The sequence below is a fragment of the Rhamphochromis longiceps genome, linkage group LG4 (assembly GCF_057381845.1).
Source record: "Rhamphochromis longiceps isolate RC_006_pf linkage group LG4, R_longiceps_female_GT1.1, whole genome shotgun sequence".
Classification (NCBI taxonomy): Eukaryota; Metazoa; Chordata; class Actinopteri; order Cichliformes; family Cichlidae; genus Rhamphochromis; species Rhamphochromis longiceps.
This window is the reverse complement of record NC_140560.1, coordinates 17757710-17776759: the sequence shown is the minus strand read 5'-3', so window position 1 is coordinate 17776759 and position 19050 is coordinate 17757710. Positions and strand designations below refer to the sequence as shown.

The 19050-nt window shown below is 43.7% G+C and overlaps 1 protein-coding gene and 1 long non-coding RNA gene across 2 annotated transcripts in view; both read left to right on the top strand.

The window, feature by feature from the left end:
* The window catches only part of LOC146671363 (uncharacterized), a 74647-nt gene that overhangs the window by 1753 nt on the left and 53844 nt on the right, over positions 1-19050 (top strand). The gene's annotated exons all lie outside the window — the stretch shown is intronic.
* On the top strand, positions 1823-5411 carry LOC146671366 (uncharacterized). Its single transcript, XM_085403584.1, has 2 exons — positions 1823-4040; positions 5093-5411. Exons 1-2 carry the CDS (start codon positions 1838-1840, stop codon positions 5272-5274), a joined length of 2385 nt encoding a protein of 794 aa, XP_085259710.1. The 5' UTR covers positions 1823-1837; the 3' UTR covers positions 5275-5411.

The window sequence follows — 19050 nt, the reverse complement described above, 5'->3', positions numbered from 1 at the left end:
TGAGGAACTTATGAAAAACAATTTAGACGTCTATGAAGAAAAACTTTTGCATCAGGCAGTGTCCACAATAGACACCCACATGAAACGCCACGATATCGTAGCTAGAGGTTTAGAGGTAGCTAAAGAAATACCTGTTACCCGAACTTTAATAAAGACTTATCTAAAAGGAAAAAAGGAAAAACAAAGCCGGAATGACAAAGGTCCTCACGCCAACACTCGCGGTAGTAAACAAACAAACCCAAAATCTAGTGACGTCAATGACGCTTACCCCTTTATGATAATAGGAGATCAGTGTTGTATTCAGCCCCCTAAAATCTCAGAATTAGTGACAACTATTAAAGAGCTTCCCAATCCTCTTAAAAATCCTACAGCCTTTGTCTCTGCACTACAGAGAAGTACCAGATATCACCATTTGGGTGGTCCGGATTACAGGTACATATTGTGTCAATGCATTCCTGGAGTAACCGAGTCACAACTCATAAGAGAGATAGGTGAATTAGACCCAAAGCATGATAAAGCATCCACAACTGCAGAGTTTTTGTGGGTAAATAATGACAAAGTCGCCGATTTCTTTAAGAATCTAAAGAAATTCCTGCTCACAATGTCCAGAGACAAAATTGACTTAAATGCAGTAACTATGTGTAAACAGAAGCCTGATGAATCTATCCTAGTATTCATAAAACGCTTTATGCACTGTTGGACTGATGAGGCATGCATGCCAGAGGATGGTAATGATCAGATTTTCATCACCACCTTTTTGAACAATATCCACCCTGAGTGCTCTCAGTTGCTAAAAGTGACAGCTACTGATAATCTCTACGAATTGAGTAAAGATGCTTTCTTAAAGCTTGTACAAGTGAAGGCCAGTGCAGACCTTTTTCCTACTATCACAAGAGCTAACAGTGTTAAGATGATGTTGAATTTTGATGTTCAAGGCTCAGAGGAAAGTGAGAAATTAATGTATGCAGGACTACCCGCTCCAGCACAGCAAGGAAGTTTCAGAGGACGGAATGGTAAGAATAGAGATGTTTGTTTTTATTGTGGAAGGGTAGGACACTGGTCCAGAGAGTGTCGCTTTGCAGCCACCAACAGGGCACACACGCCTCAACCACAGAACGCAGTACAAGTTCCCGCCACTAGGCGTCAGCAGAGCTCTTCCAGTCAAGGTAACTGGCAACCACAAGAAACATGCAATAATGGCCCCACATCTAGGCCGCAGCCTTACAACCCACATTATAACCCACAAGGCAGACAAGCTAGAGGTGCAAATTTAGCTCAGTTTTCCAGTAACCGCAGACACCCAGAGCATGAATCAGAATGGGAAAGGGTGCGTTACAATTCTCACCATGATCTTTTCCCATCACCTGATAATCCCCGGCTGGGTCGCTACTAGGGAGGCCCAGGTGAGGATGAGGGACAGCAGTGTGAAGCACTACACACGATGCTGCATCTGCAGCTGTCCCCTAACACAGAACATTTGCCCATGCTACAAGTAGAAATAGATGGTAAAAAATACCCATTTTTAGTGGATAGTGGAGCCACTAAAAGTTCACTGTCTGGGAAATTCTATAATGGGCCTGTGTCCTCTGTGTGCATCAACACTATGGGAATTAATGGAACTGTAGTGCAATGCCCTAAAACTCATTCTCTAAAGACACGTTGGGGCTCTAAACCAGATGAAATCACATATCATCCATTTGTAATTATTCCAAACTCGCCTGTGAATTTATTAGGCAGAGATTTAATGGCAAAAATGAATTTGTGTATTTCATTTAACACAAAGGGTGAAATGTTTGCTGATACTGATAACAGCTATGTTTTCTCTGCCTTATGTACCATGGAGAAGGAACAGCCTCTGTGTCAGCTGGACGGCTCAGCAGAGAATGAACTCAACACCTTTTTGTCTGGTATTCCACGACACACACTGTGCCAAAGACGTGTTCAAAAACCACTGCCAGGTAATCCCATATCTGGGAGCCACACTTTTGTTTCTCTCACACTGTTCAACAACATGATAACTGCTCACACAAGTGAAGGCCAAACAGTGGTTTTGTCACATAACTCAGACATAGGTTATGACATAACTACACCATGTCGTCACATAGATCTAACCTATCCTATCCACTGTACTATTTCTGCACTTACGTTGCCAGCTGAATACCAGAATATGACATTGTGGTCTAAAGGTGAGAATGATGTAGGATTTATTGACTGTATACCTTATCACGCACAGCTAAAAAACAACAAGCCAGTATATGTCAAGCAATATCCCATTTCTGCCGAAAAAGCCTCAGCCCTAGATGTCATCATAGGAGATTTATTGACTACAGGAGTAATAAAGCCTACAGTATCTCCATATAATACTCCTGTCAATCCTGTGCCAAAGCCTAACAAACCTGGCGTATGGCGTTTCACACAAGACTTAAGACAAATTAATGCAGTCATTATCCCTTTGCCACCTCTGGTCCCAGATGTCCCCAGCATATTGACATGTATTCCATCCACAGCCACACATTTTACCGTGGTGGATTTATGCTCTGCCTTTTTCTCAGTGCCTGTGCATGAAGATACACAGCCGTTATTTGCATTTACACATAGAAATAAGCAGTACACTTGGACTCGTCTGCCTCAAGGCATGATAGACAGCCCTGCTGCTTTCTCAATGGTGATCCGTGCTACCCTGGACAGCTTTACTCCTCCTGAGGGCTGTACTCTGATCCAGTATGTGGACGATCTCCTCCTCTGTGCTCCGAGTGAGGAATTGTGTCAAACTGCTACACACATGCTTCTCCAGCACCTCCAAAAGACTGGCCACAAAGCATCTGCAAAGAAAATGCAGTACTGTCAGACTTCTGTTCAATATTTGGGATTTACACTGTCTCACGGAAAACGTTCCATGACTGCAGACAGGGTCAAAGCTGTGACCTCCGTCCCTCGGCCTACTACACAGAAGGAAATGCTGTCCTTCTTAGGCATGGTGAACTATTGCAGACAGTGGATACCAGACTGTTCTTTTCATGACCACATTCTGCGTGAATGCTGCAAAAAAGACAAGCTTCCTCGAATACTGTGGTCCACAGAAATGACTGCCTCTTTCAATGCATTGAAGGGAGCGCTGACCTCCGCCCCTTGTTTGGGTCTGCCTGACTACCACTTACCTTTCCATCTGTACGTTACAGAGAACGGCACGACCTGCACAGGTGTACTGGCCCAAGAGCATGGCAGTGGCTACCGTCCAGTAGCCTTCTATTCAAAGGTATTGCCAGCAGTAGTTCAGGGGATGCCGGCCTGCCTGAGAGCAGTAGCAGCTTGCTCTATCATGATAAGGGACTGCGAGAAGCTTACACTCTCACATGACACTATTCTACACACCAATCACCAGGTCACGACCATTCTAGCAAACATAACTACACAACACATGACTGCACAACGTCGCTCAGGTTATGAAGCTACACTGACCTCCACAGCAAACCTCACCATAAAAGCAAGCAGCACACCCAATTCGCCAGCACATTTATTGATCCATATGCTGTGTTCTTCTGACCGACAGGATGGCTCAGACAGGCTTGATGTTCATGACTGCATGACACGTATACAGGAATCCACAGCACCACGTCCAGATTTAGAGCAAACACCTATCCCAGACTCAGCCACGGTTTATGTGGACGGGTCCTGTTCAAGGCCGAATGACAACTCATTTCTTTGTGGCTATTCAGTGGTGACATTGCCTGACATCATACTAGAGGCTCACTCATTACCATTTCACTCAGCACAAAAAGCAGAGCTCATGGCTTTAATACGCGCCTGTGAGCTCCATTTGGATAAGCGTGTGACAATTTACACAGACAGCCGCTATGCGTTTGGCGTCGTACATGACTTTGGCACATTGTGGAGACAAAGAGGATTTAGATCTGCTGATGGAAAACCGATTGCTAATTCTGATCTTGTGCAGAGACTTTTGCAGGCTATACAGCTGCCATCGGCCGTTGCAGTTGTAAAAACGAAAGGACACAGTACAGCTGACACAGACGAAGCAACAGGTAATGCCTTAGCAGACGTGACAGCCAAGGCTGCAGCTGCATCGCAGCTCCCACCTCCACAGGAAGTATTATCTGTGCCCCTACAGCTGCCACTTGTTACACTCCCAGACTATTTCGAAACAAATGTTGATTTAAAATTCATACAAGCGCAAGCATCTGCCTGTGATTACACCTATTGGGAGAATAATGGCTGTACCTTAGATGACAGAGATGGCCTATATAAAAACCTTGAGGGTTTGATTGCCCTCCCATCTTCCCTGCTGCCAGTCCTTGTCCGACATTTTCACGGTGTGAGTCATGTCGGACAAGGAGGGGTAATAGGGGCAATAAAATCAAGATTTGTAATTGAGAAAACATTGCATGCAGTAAAAAGCATATTAGCAACCTGTCTAACATGTGCACGAACTAATGTAGGAAGACCAAAAGCAGAACATCAGCATTTACCACAACCAGATTTTCCATTTCATACATTACAAATTGATTTCACACACATGCCAGCACAAGGAAGCATCAAGTACTTACTGGTAATAGTGGATCAATTTAGTAAATGGGTAGAAGCTTATCCAACCTCAAAAGAAACTGCAGAAGTAGTCTGTCAAAAGTTGTGCAATGAAATAATACCCAGATTCGGAATACCTCACCAAATTAACAGTGATAGAGGACCTTCATTTACATCAGAAGTAATTCAAAAGTGTACTAAAACTCTAGGAATAGACTGGAAATATCATGTGCCATACCATCCTCAGAGTTCAGGAGTTGTAGAAAGAATGAATAGGACCATAAAAAATCGCCTGACTAAAGCAATGATAGAAACAGGAATGACCTGGATCAAACTACTTCCTCAAATCCTCTGTGAGATTAGAATGACTCCATCCGCAGCAACCAAATTATCTCCATTTGAAATAATCATGGGAAGACCATTTCCAACACCATGGTCAGCTTCCAGAGGGGCACCGCTATTGGAAGGGGACATAGACACTGCATTGTCCGACTATGTCCACAATCTGGTAGAAACACTGAATAATAACTATCAGAAAGTTTGTCTCTCCCAGCCTCTCCCCTCCACAGATCCAACCCACAAGTGGAGACCAGGGGACGCGGTGCTAGTGAAGTCACTAAAACCAAGAACACTCGGGGAGGCCGCGTTTTCCAGCCCCCAGACTGTACTGGCAGTGACGAGAACCAGCATCCTTACGGACGGACAACCTCAGTGGATTCATGCCAGCAGGGTTAAGACCAGCCCAATCGGACCATCTCAGGCGTCGGATCAAGCAGACGACATCTCCGGCGAGCCAGCGCCCGGAACTAGAGCAAATAAACACACACGGGTAGATGACATCTCAGGCGAGCCAGCGCCCGGATCCAGTGCACACACGCAATCACTGATTAACACACAACGTCTGAAAGAGCCACAGCAAGGTACTCGAACATCCAGCAGGAATAGAAAGCCAAAAGTACCACATGATGTCTAACCTGATAAAGCTAGACTCACTCCATCCTGATAATGAAGAAAATGAAATGCCCATTGTCATCATACGGCGCTTATTCGATGTCTCTCGAACCTGGGACCAGGCCAGAAGACGACTGAAGAACTGTTTTTCTTATATATTTAGGTTATTTATCATACTTATCGCATTAACCTTAGGATTTTTCTTTGCTATTTTGTATTGTAAACTGCAACCATGTTCACATTTCTGCAGGTCATATTTTGCTGACGATACTTCATGCTCTATTTTGCGAGACACCTACTTAATGCACTCTTCACGTTCCCTAAAATCAGTAAATGACAACATAGACGCCACTAATAAACCATTTTATGCACCCTCTAGAGTAGGAGTCAACTCCTGGTATGAAAATGCTAGAACAGCTGCTCGTGATTTAGGAAACAGCAATTGTTATGTCTGTTCAAAGGGTAATCCAGAACAGGTTATAGTGGGATACCCAATCTCAGGTTTTCCCCTGACAAAGATGCTATTCAAAAATGATGAAAAGGGGCCCTTAACAGTAACCCTGATTGAAGCGGTGCGAGTGGAACTAAGTCCTTTAGATTGTCTACTCATATACACAGGACAAGTCTCTAGTAAGGATGTTAGCATGATTAACGACTCTACCCACCCCTGTAACCCAATGAATCGCCCCGAAGACCGCACTGAACCTCTTTCGCCCCCAAAACAGGTGCGCCATCACCCAAATATCTTGATGACATGCATACACCGACCAAAACTTGAAAACATAAATTATGACGCGCAAAACTATACATTTTTTTCTGACTCTCCAGGAGCACGCTGTAACGAAACATGGCTAGCAGCGAGTGTTGACAGGACACAACATAGACATATGTTTTTTTATCTATATGCATATATAAGTACGCATTCAGATAACTCCACAATCCTGCATTCGCCCAACACACTAAACGACTCGTACTGGGGAGGCATATTAAAAGGCTTTACAGCTTCGCGCCTGACCAGACCAATCCCACATGCTTATTGGATGTGCAATAATACCCTTAGAGTGGCTTTACCTGTTAATTGGACCGGTACCTGCGGTCTAGTAACTTTAGCTCAAGAACTACTAATACAACAAACCTCAGATCTGCCTGTATCCAGCAAACGTACAAGACGCTCCACTTACTCACATAACGTTTACATAGATGCTATAGGGGTTCCACGCGGGATACCAAGGGAATTGAAGGCACAAGGGGAAATATCCGCAGGGTTTGTCTCACTAATACCGCATATACAGGTAAACAAAAATGTAGCCTGGATCAATTATGTTTATTACAATCAGCAAAGACTTACTAATTTGACCAATACGGCCCTTAAGGCCCTAGGAGAACAGATGTCGGCTACCTCTTTAATGACCATGCAAAATAGGATGGCCTTAGACATGCTGTTAGCTGAGAAAGGAGGTGTTTGCGCGATGTTCGGAGATGTTTGTTGTACTTTCATTCCCAATAATACAGCCCCTAACGGTTCATTCACACAAGCTATGAATAAACTTGAAGCATTGCAGATAGAACTAAGAGCCAATGCAGGTCACGGTCAGTGGATAGACAAGTGGCTGCAGGACACGTTTGGAAAATGGAAGGAACTAATTGTAGCTTTTGTAACCATTGTAGCATGTATTATTTTGTTTTTGATGATTATTGCCTGTTGTGTGGTACCCTGTGTACGTTCAATGATAACCCGTATAGCTACTAGTACAGCTACTTGAATGTATTTGCAATTGGCACAAATTGACCCAGATTATGTGTCAGATGTCATCGGTGATGATCCTGATGTATGTATTGAGCATTAGATTGTGAATTACTCGATTGTCCAAGAAGAGAATGTCGTTTTCTTGTTCTTCTTTTCTTGTTTTTAAGATTTTGATATTAAGCTCACTCGAAGGACTAGTTACATTTATGATTTGTTTCACATTTATGATTTATCTTTATATTATGTTATTACATTCTGTCTTTATACTATGTTATCATTACATGATAAAAGGGGAGAACTGTTATGATATTTTGATACCACGGTAAGCATTTACAGGATATTGTTTTATACAGGAAAACTGTTACTCAATAAGGCTCATCTACTAGTTGTTTTTCTCTTTCTCTGTGACCCAAGAATTAATGTGTAGGACTCACAAGCTGGTACCCCAAGGTCGAAAACACCACAGAGATGAGACCACTTCCTTACTCCCATCCTCCCTTCCTTATCTCTTAGAAAAAGGCTCGTTAAAGGCTAGGTGGTTTGTCTCAGAATTCACTAATGAAAGAACTCTGTATTTTATGTCTAGGAGTGTATTTTGCTGGGATGATCATAAATTATAGCTGAACTGATAAACTACACAAGGGATACTTTGCTCAGAAGGCAGGAAGACGTTTCCTTATTTAGTCTGTACCGGTTTGAACTGGGAAAGCCGACACACGAACCTTTTTTTTCTCTATATAAACTGCTGTGTATCAAATAAACCTTTGAGTTGATTCTGGGAAAGCAATCTGAACAGTTTCTGTATCACTTTGTTCTCCTAGCTGCTCCCGATATCGTAACTAACCCCGCTGAACGGCATACCTGAGTGTTACTTTGAATAATTAGGAGTCTTATAAGGAAAGGACAAACTCTGCTTATCGCTCACGCCACGGAGGAAACCCGGGAAGGCAATTTCCTTCAGTCACTCTAACGAAGTCCTAAGGATGTGGCATGTTTGTTGACGTTAAAGCCGCTACCGCTAACTGTTAGCGTGTTTAAGATAAAGCAATATAAGAACAAACACTCACCCTTGCAAACACCAAACTGTATCCATCACGGAGACGTTTTGTTCCAAGGTTGTGGACCCACCCGCTGACAAAAAAATTGTACGCCTCCAGACTCTTGAAAGCTTTCATTTGCTGCCTAGTGTAGTAAGAAGTCTGGAGGACCAAGTAGTTGGTGATATCCACAGCCTCGATAGTAGGCAAATCCTTTACTTCTGTGGTGTATTCGGACATTTTCAAAGAATACGGATCACGTCCGATATATTTTTTAACTATCTGTTTATATCTCTCCCGAGAAACGGGGTCTAAAGTTGCACAATAGCTGCTCTCCTGACTCTCCACAGTGTCCTCCATGTTTACTTCCGCCCTCCACTCAAAAATCGCGCTGCCTCCGCACGTCATCAGAACCACGTGACCGCAACCCAACTATTCATTAAAAAATTGATATATATATTCGCTTCCGTGACTTTTTGATGGGTGAAGCAATGTAAGGGAAATTATGTCTTTTCTGTTTTTCTAATTTAAGCTTGAGTTGAATGTCTTTCACTCTAGATTTTAGATGACCTATCTCTTATACTTCATTGCCAGCCTTTTCGATAATTTGGTTCACTGGTCCAATGAGCTCCTGTCTTTACCATACCATTGTACTTCTTTTGAAACTATTCCAGCTCCCGTTTTTTATCTAGTAAAGCTGTCTCTAGATATTTGCATCTGGTACATAGACAGTTCAGCTGTTTTTCAAGAAACTCCTTTGTTATTCCAACAAAGGGGATGCCTTCCACACCGTCTATGCATTTCTTTTTCAAGTTGAGGAACATATCCCTAAATTTCACCTTTTCTTTTCCCTGAAGTGAACTGCATTTGGAAATGCCTTTCCAAAGGACAAAATGCACTTTACAGTTCTTCTTGGAAGTAGTGCTCTTTCTTCTCCAGCCAATTAGCTTTGTGTATAAATTTTTCTCTTTGCTTTATTGTGGAGCACAGTTTCTCTTCGAGACCCACCTTTTCACCCAGTGCTTGATTATGTGCCGTTTTTACTTTATACCTGTCCACTGCTGTCTTTCTGTGGTTTTCCTGCTCTGTGCTTAGGGCCTTTTTTAGGTCTTCATTTTTCTTTTTCAAAGAATCAACTTCATCTTCGACCATAGCCTTCATTTTCTTTTCCAAGGCCAGAGCTCTAATATTACTCTGACATTTCCGTTTGATCTCCATATTCTGGGCCTTTTGGTTGTCTATTACTTTGCCCATTTGATCTTTCTCGTCTGTTAATTCTTTCACGGTTTTACCCATTAATTCATTTTCGTCCTGTAACTTTGTATTATGTGTCAAAAGACCCTCAATCCAATACTGCGAGGATTGATGTTCCTCCTCGCGTTCTTTAACCGCATTGGCGGTCACACCTGTACTAATTTTTACTGTTCTCTCAAGCTTTTCTATTTGGTTATCATACATTTCTATGAGCTTTTCTAACTTTCTTTCTGCAGCATTAGCTTTGTCTTCGAGTTTTTTTAGTATTTTCCTCGTAAAATTGCTGCATCTTATTTTTTTCCTCTTTGTGGCGTTTCAATAATAATTCAACAACTTGGCTGTTGCGAAATTCCTGACGTGCCACCTTTTCTTTTTCTGTTTCCAGCAAATGTCAAGGCTCGGCTGTGTGGCAGGCAGGAGGAGGACCCAAAATGCAAAACTCACACACACGGGGATGAACTCAAAAAGCAGCTTTATTGCTGACCAAAGATAATAGGAGATACAAAACTAAACTGGGAAAAACTAACATAAAGCTCACCAGGAAACACGGGGGAATCACACACAGCATGAGGGACGACGTCACGCTGAACAGAGGGAGACGCAGACAGAAATACACAGAGGGTTAACGAGGAAAGTGGGAACACACGGGGAACACAGGTGACACTGATAATCATAACGAGACAGGGCGGGGTGAACTGAACATGACATGTACGGGCGTGAGAGTCACAAAGTAAACAGGAAGTGCACAGAGGTTCAGACAGGAGGAGAGAGAGAGCACGGGGAAAACACAGACATAACGGGCTGGGAAAACATGAAACAACCACAAAGGGAGACGAGGGCTCATAAATACATAGAGGGCACACAGACCGAACCCAGCATCTTATTATTCTGCAAAAGTTCATTGTTTTCTTTTGTTAGATCCTCGATCCATTTCTTATTGACTGTATGGAGTTTTTTGAAGCAGTCAAGCTCAGTTTTAAGCTTTTCAACCTCATCGATCATTGGATGCAGTCTGTGGTCGAACTGTCTGGCATATGTTTCTTTTTCACTTTTGTTAACCATTGTTTTCAAGAAATTAACATCTTTTTCTTTGTTAGGTTTCAAACTCATTTCTGCTTTTTATGTGCTGTATCACTCCAACAAAACGATAGCTCAATAATCAATCCACTTTGACAGGTTTCGTCTATTTAAGGACTTGAACATCAAAGGATGAAAGGACTGTCACTATGACATCACCACGTTCTGTGACGTAATGTCATTAAACGTCACCACGTTCTGTGGTATGTGATGGGCAGTAATTAGTAACAGTCTTAGTTGTGCAGGCGGAGGCGAGACGTAGATGGGAAAGGAGAGGGGTCCGGGTGAGGTGTGAATGGAGTCCGAAAACACAAAAACTGTTGCAAGCTGGGTAGAGAGGCAGGTGCGTGGAACAAAGAAGCTGCGAGCAGACCGGCGTCGGACTGAGGTCAGGAATATGGAGGTGAAGAGCTGGCATCCAGCGGGCTGCTGAGAGCACAGGGGAAAACAATTAAAACAGAGTTTAACTATGACGAGGTTCTATGACTGAAGCCTTCACTAACGAGGGTTAGTCGACATCCTGGCACTGAATGTTTGAGAACACCGGCACTAGTGATGTGCGATACCACTGATTTCCTTTCCGATCCGATACAAAGTATCGTCGATACCATTCAGGGTGGTATCGACGATACTGATCCGATACCGATACTTTGTACAAAAACTTATTTTATTGATTGTATCTCAAATTATAGCATCATAATGACTACAGGACATCAGAGTACTTGTTTCCAACAATGCTTAGTTTTAATATTACTCTTATTTCTCTTTCTGGGTCGCAAAAAAACTTTTAACATATTTTCAGGTGAGAATGTAAACTTCAAAATATCTGAGCCCATCGACACATTGTTTTCAAACCCCTGTGGTCTTTCACTACTCGGGTTAAACATGATATATAAGTCACTTAGATAACTTAAAAATGTTATTGTTTGGCTTTTTCAGTGTTTTATTTGTTTGTGAGTAAATCAGTTTGGCTGAGATTAAAGTTATTAGATTAGATTAAATAAAATGTAACTTTATTAATCCCTCAGGAGGGTTTTCACACAGCTAAATAAACGTCAAACAGAAAACTGATTAAACAGAAGTGTGAGACGGTCGAGAGTTTACACCAGTGTCCGGTTATATTTTAGATAGCAAGGAGCTGACGGCAGTTTCACTCCACCGAGGGAGCTCGTGCCGTACTACCCAGCTTTCTTTAGACCACGAAGGCCGGGCCCTCAGGTGGAACCAGCCTCTGAATTTGGACACCCCCGCTGTTTCCGGACATTTAATGTATTTTATCCGATAAATAAACACTGTAAAATGTATTTATCCCCCCAACAGCCTTTGTCTCCCTAGTGTGGCCACGACACCTCACGTTTTTGCCACATGTATCGCAAACCACGTGTCAGTTTTTGTGGAGGTAAAATAGGTTTGCACATGACTCCAATTACGCTCAGCCATTGTTGTGAGTGCGCACGCCAAGGGGCTGCAAGACAGACAGCCTATTTCGCAAATGACTATGAAAGGCGGAAGAGGAAGTAGTTCCTTTGAGTGTAGACAATCCGAATGTTATCCGGTTGTTCAGTGATGACGCGACGAATCCTACTTCCGGGTCTAAAGTAGTCTGCGTTTAATATGGCTTTTGTGTTGTTAACATGTTTAATGTTATGTATTTTCTTCTATTTAGTCTCAAAAAGCTCCTAAAACAGTCAGTGATCACTGTTGACCTCCCTCGGCTTTTATTACCACTAATCATTTATTTAAGCTCAGTTTTTAAAACTAGCTACAGCCCAGCCCATGCAGCAGTATATGAATGACTAACCTCGTATTGTGGATGGATTATCTCAGTTGTTCTCCTGGCTGAAGTCTGGTCCTTTTACAGCATCCTGCCATGCGATTACATTTCTTCCTGACCACCGAGAACACTCACGTTAACTTTTATCGAGTGGAAAAAAAGTTAGCTTGTTTATATTATGCTAACATAGCTGTGTCGCTAGCGGTCACGTAGCACATCATTATATACCAGCTAGCCAAACTTCAGTAACCCAACAATCGTCACTGCTGTTTAGTTTTCTGTCTTCATTTATGTTGGAAGTGATAACAGAGCTGTATGTTTGAATTTGTTTCCAAAACCCCGCAGTCAGGACATGCTATATTGTATTTAGATAGAAGCTAGCGAGCTAACTCCCTGCTAACTTCTAACTCCGTTAAATGTCATAAATTCCGTTTTCATGGATGCCTGGATGTTAAACTCAATTGTTACACCCGGTAGAGCAGAACACTGATCATTTTATTAAAGATGAAAGACTTTAGACAGTTTTTCAACTCTCAGTAATGCCATAGTGATCGTTTGATATATGGACCTGCAGCGAAGTTTAGACCCAGACACGGCTAGTGACGTCAGACTGAACAACCGGATAGTTTCTTTCCACTGTGTTCCTGTTAATGATAAACTACAAATTTACCCTAAATTACTAAAATATCGATATTTTAATGTGAGAATCGATTCTAGAACATAAATGACTGGTATCGGAGGAATCGATATTTCAGGATCGATCCGCACATCACTAACCGGCACGCTGGAAAAATCCAGAACTCACCCGACCATGACAAAATCTGAATTAGTCAGTCTACACATGCTCCAACACATTGTGAGGTGATTGTATTGGAGCGAGAATCCCCAAGAGAGGCAGGTGCGTCTTCACAGATCGGCCAGTGTAGGTAAAAATGACAATCTCGTTGACTCACGAAGCAAACCCTGAGCTGTGGCTCCTCCTCCCGATCCAGCGATAAAGCAATTTAAACTAGAGGTGGCCCTACCCTTTACCATTAAAAAAAAAAAACAACAGTGATCAATAGAGCAATTTCAGGTAGGCAGACTCTTGCTTTGACCAATCAGAGAGATTGGGTCTAACCTGAACTGGAAGTTATCGCCTGTCAGAGTTTGAGGTCATAGAATAGAATAGAATAGAATAGAATAGAATAGAATAGAATTCAACTTTATTGTCATTGCACATGCACAGGTACAGGGCAACGAAATGCAGTTTGCATCCATCCAGAAGTGCTTTAGTGATATAGATATATTACAATATATATTAGCAATAATATAGATATGTGAGTATATTACAGAAATGGGTCTATTATGGTATGTTATAATGTACACGGTATGAACTATGTTGTGAATATTCTATAACTATAAGTATGTACAGGCTGTAGTGAGTACAAGCTATGTACAGGATATGAACAGGATATAAATATGAAAAACTATACAGAATATGAAATAAATAACTTTACAGAAATCTGAGATATACAGCTATACAGAAATGGGAACTATGCAAGTTGTAAACAGTTGTAGGGTTAAAAATTATCGAATGTACAGAATGATTATTTACACAGAACTATACAGTAGTGCAGTTAAGATAAGTGAGATATAATTCCTACAGAGGCTATATAAAGTGCTAGTGGTTGTGAGTGGTGGTTCAGTCCATGTTATTATTGTGTGTTTGAGGGTACAGTTGTCCATTGTGTGTGTGTGTGTGTGTTCAGTCCATGAGTTTAACGTGGGTCAGATGTCAGGAGGCAGAGTTCAGGAGTCTGACAGCTGTGGGGAAGAAGCTGTTCCGGTACCTGGTGGTCTTAGTCCGGAGGCTCCTGTAGCGCCTCCCAGAGGGCAGGAGGGTGAAGAGTCCATGTGATGGGTGACTGGGGTCTTTGATGATTTTCCCAGCCCTTTTCAGACACCGCTTCCTGTAGATGTCTTTCATGGCAGGAAGTGGTGCTCCGGCGATGCGCTGGGCAGTTTTCACGACCCTCTGCAACGCCTTCCGGTCCGAGGCAGAGCAGTTCCCGTACCAGACTGTTATACAGTTGGTCAGGATGCTCTCGATGGTGCAGCGATAGAAGTTCACCAGGATGTCTGAGGACAGGTGGTTCTTCCTCAGAGTCCTCAAGAAGAGGAGGCACTGGTGAGCCTTCTTGACCAGCTTGGAGCAGTTGGTCGTCCAGGTGAGATCCTCGGAGATGTGGACTCCCAGGAACTTGAAGCTGCTCACACGCTCCACAGCCGTCCCCTTAATGTGGATGGGTGGATGTGGGTCAGCATTCCTCCTGTAGTCCACGATGAGCTCCTTGGTCTTCTCGGTGTTAAGCAGCAGGTTGTTTCTGTCGCACCACTCAGCCAGACGATCCACCTCCTCCCTGTAGGCAGCCTCATCGTTGTCACTGATGAGGCCAATCACCGTGGTGTCATCTGCAAACTTAATGATGGTGTTGGAACCATCAGCAGGTCTGCAGTCATGGGTGAAGAGGGAATAGAGGAAAGGGCTCATCACACAGCCTTGTGGTACACCGGTGTTCATTGTGATGGTAGATGAGCAGTGGTTATCCAGCCGGACATGTTGGGGGCGGTTGGTCAGGAAGTCCAGTAACCATTTGCAGATGGGGGAACTGATGCCCAGGTCTGTCAGTTTCCTGATGAGTTGTGAGGGGTGGATTGTATTGAATGCTGAGCTGAAGTCTATTAACAGCATTCTGGCGTAGGTGTTGTTGTTGTCCAGGTGTGAGAGGACAGAGTGCAGTGCAATGGAGACTGCATCCTCTGTGCTCCTGTTCTGGCGGTATGTGAATTGGTGGGGGTCCAGGGTGGGGGGGAGACAGGATTTGAAGTGTGCTAGGACCAGCTGCTCTAAGCACTTAGTGATGATGGGGGTGAGTGCTACTGGGCGGTAGTCATTGAGGCAAGATGGGTTGGAGTTTTTGGGTATCGGGACGATGGAGGTGGATTTGAAGCAGGCCGGTACCACAGCGAGGGCCATGGACAGGTTGAATATGTCTGTCAGCACTCCTGCAAGCTCCCCAGAACACACTCTGAGAACACGCCCGGGGATGCCATCAGGACCTGCAGCCTTGTGGACATTGATCCTGCTCAGCACCGCTCCTACATCGGTAGGGGAGAGAGTCAGAGGTTGGTGGTCTGGCGTCACGTCTGCTTTGGTTGTGGTTGTGGGGTTCCCTCGCTCAAAACGAGCATAAAAGTTGTTGAGCTCGTTGAGGAAGGAGACATCAGAGGATGCGGGGGAGGGTTTGGTGGTCCTGTAGTCTGTAATGGTCTGGAGTCCTTGCCACATGCGTCGGGGGTTGGAGTTGGAGAAGTGTTCTTCTACCTTCTTTTTGTAATGGTGTTTGGCTTTTTTGATGCCCTTCTTTAGATTAGTCCTGGCTGTACTGTAGGCGTGTGCATCTCCTGACCTAAAGGCGGTGTTGCGGGCCTTCAGGAGGAGACGAACATCCCGGTTCATCCAAGGCTTCTGGTTGGGGTACATGGTGATCCGTTTCTGGGTGGTGACACTGTCTGTGGTTTCGGAGATGTAATCCAGTACAGATGAGGCGTACTGGTCCAGGTCTGTGTGGGTAAACATATTCCAGTCTGTGTTTTTAAATCTGTCCTGGAGCACTTCGTCTGTCCCCTCTGGCCACACTTTAATTGTCCTCACAGCAGGTTTCACACGTTGGATGAGTGGTGAATACCTAGGTGTGAGGAACAGGGAGAGATGGTCCGATTGTCCAATGTGGGGGAGGGGTGTGGCTTTGTAGGCTCCAGCCAGGTTGGAATACACATGGTCTAAAGCAGGGGTGCCCAATCCCGGTCCTCGAGAGCTACCGTCCTGCAGCTTTTAGATGCATCCTTGTTCCCACACAGCTGAATCAAATGAATGGCTTGTTATCAGGCCTTTGCCAAACATGATGGCATGCTGAAGAGGTAATCAAACCATTTGATTCAGCTGTGTTGGAGTAGGGATGCATCTAAAAGCTGCAGGATAGTAGCTCTCGAGGACCGGGATTGGGCAGCCCTGGTCTAAAGTCTTGTCTCCTCTGGTGTGGCAGGAGACATGTTGGTGGAATCTGGGGAGGACTGTCTTTAAGTTGGTGTGGTTGAAGTCGCCAGCAACCATGTCAGACCAGTAGAAAAAAAGTTACGTTTTTACTGTAACACCACAAACATTTTTAACAAAATATCTTCATAACTTGAAATGCAAATAGAAATTTTTAATTTAAAAATGTATCCACAAGTTTTGCAAACAACAAAGTTACATGCAATCTTTTACCTAAAAATGCAGCAAAGGCTAAAACCGGTGTTTGTGAAACCACGTTAATGACACCGTGTACAACCATTGGAGATGTGAGCAGGACAGACAGATCAATTGATGGAAAAGTGTGGACTTTATACTAGTTTTTAAATTGTGTTGATAGGCCACGTAAAACCAGAGTTATGCTAAAAATATATGCAATGTTTGTTTTTCTTCCTGAATACTATCGCTGTTTATATTTACTGCAAAAAGAAACAGTAAAAACTGCGTTTTATAAGGAAAACGTTCAAAAGCCTGTGAGCAAAAATCAAACCATTGAAATGTGAGAGATTTGAGACATTTAGCGCAAAACTTGTGTAGTGTAGTCAATAGTTTTGTTGTGTGTGTCAGAACAATGAGGCGACTGTTGAATGTTACAGGTGTTACAGGAGTGATACATCTCCTGTTGTTCTCCTTTATCTCATAGTGGACAGAAATTCCTCAAGTCATGCACGGCTCAGCTGGCTGCAGTGTTCACGCACATCTTCAACCTTTCCCTCTCTCTGTCTGTAGTCCCAGCCTGCTTCAAAATGGCCACCATCGTCCCTGTACCCAAATCCTCCACCATCTCCTCATTGAACGACTGGCGACCTGTAGCCCTGACCCCCATCGTAAGCAAATGCTTCGAGAAGCTGGTCAGGGACTTCATCTGTTCTGCACTACCCGACTCACTGGACCCTCTACAGTTCGCATACCGCCACAACAGGTCCACTGATGATGCCATAGCCCTGACACTACATACTGCCCTGTCACACCTGGAGAAGAGAGACACGTATGTGAGAATGCTGTTTGTAGATTACAGCTCAGCATTCAATACCATCGTTCCCTCGAAGCTGGACAGGAAACTGCAGGATCTAGGACTGAGCAGCTCCCTCTGCAGCTGGATCCTTAGCTTCCTGTCTGACAGACGCCAAGTGGTCAGAATGGGCAGCATCACCTCATCCCCCATCACACTGAACACTGGTGCTCCACAGGGGTGTGTACTGAGCCCTCTCCTGTACTCACTCTACACCTACGACTGCACGGCCACTAACAACTCCAACATCATTGTGAAGTTTGCGGACGACACTACAGTGGTGGGTCTTATCACCAACAGTGATGAGACGGCTTACAGGGAGGAGGTCAGCGCCCTGACCCACTGGTGTCAAGACAACCATCTCACACTCAACGTCGCAAAGACAAAGGAGTTGATAGTGGACTTCTGGAGGTGCAGAGAAGTACACACCCCCATCACCATCAACAGCGCTGCTGTGGAGAGAGTGAGCAGCTTCCGGTTCCTTGGTGTACATCTGGCTGAGGATCTTACGTGGTCAGTACACACAAACAAAACAGTGAAGAAGGCGCAGCAGCGCCTCTTCTTTCTCAGGAGACTGAAAAGATTCGGCATGAGCCCCCGCATCCTCAGGACCTTCTATCACTGTGCCATTGAGAGCATCCTCACTGGATGCATCACCACCTGGTATGGCAACAGCACCGCCTACAACTGCAAAGCTCTCCAGCGAGTAGTGCGGTGCTCTGAACGGATAATTGGAGGTGAGCTTCCCTCCCTCCAAGACATCTACAGGAAGCAGTGCCTGAGGAAAGCGGGGAGGATCATCAAGGACTCCAGTCACCCCAGCCATAAACTGTTCAGACTGCTTCCATCAGGAAGGAGGTTCTGCAGCATCCGGTCCCGTACCAGCAGACTGAGAGACAGCTTCTTCCATCAGGCCATCAGACTGCTGAACACTTCATAGACACCTCACCTTCACTACTGGAACTTTAACATTATGCACTCCATACTGTACAGTAACGCCACTGTTTTGCACATGTCTCAACTCTGTATATTTTTATATATTTTATTTATTGTTGACTCTATTTAATTTGTAAAATATGTGTACACACACACACACACACACACACACACACACACACACACACACACACACACACACACACACACACACACACACACACACACACACACACGTAGAAAAATATTTAGTATACACATCCAGAAATGCATATACTATTATATATTGTACATATATTTATTAGTTTCAGATGTAGCCATTCTTGTATTTTGCTTGTTTACATTATTGTATTTTGCACAACTCTGTTGCTTGTGAAGCTCGCACACAAGAATTTCACTCACATGTGCTGTACCAATGTACCTGCACATGTGATGTGACAATAAAAGTGATTTGATTTGATCTTGATTTGAAATTATTTTTGGAGTGGCACAAATAATTTGTGTGGCATCAAATTTGATGCAGAACAGCTGATTGTTCTGTAAATAGTTTGAAATGTTTATTTAAAAAAACGCCTTGGCTGCATTTTAAGTAAACAGCTGCAAAAAACT

Bases quoted from the DNA above. Each gene is read 5' to 3' on its own strand.
- LOC146671366 (XM_085403584.1), top strand. From the start codon at position 1,838: ATGGAGAAGGAACAGCCTCTGTGTCAGCTGGACGGCTCAGCAGAGAAT. The intron at 4,041-5,092 runs GTAATGCCTTAG...TGTCTCTCCCAG, and splicing joins TGACACAGACGAAGCAACAG to CCTCTCCCCTCCACAGATCC.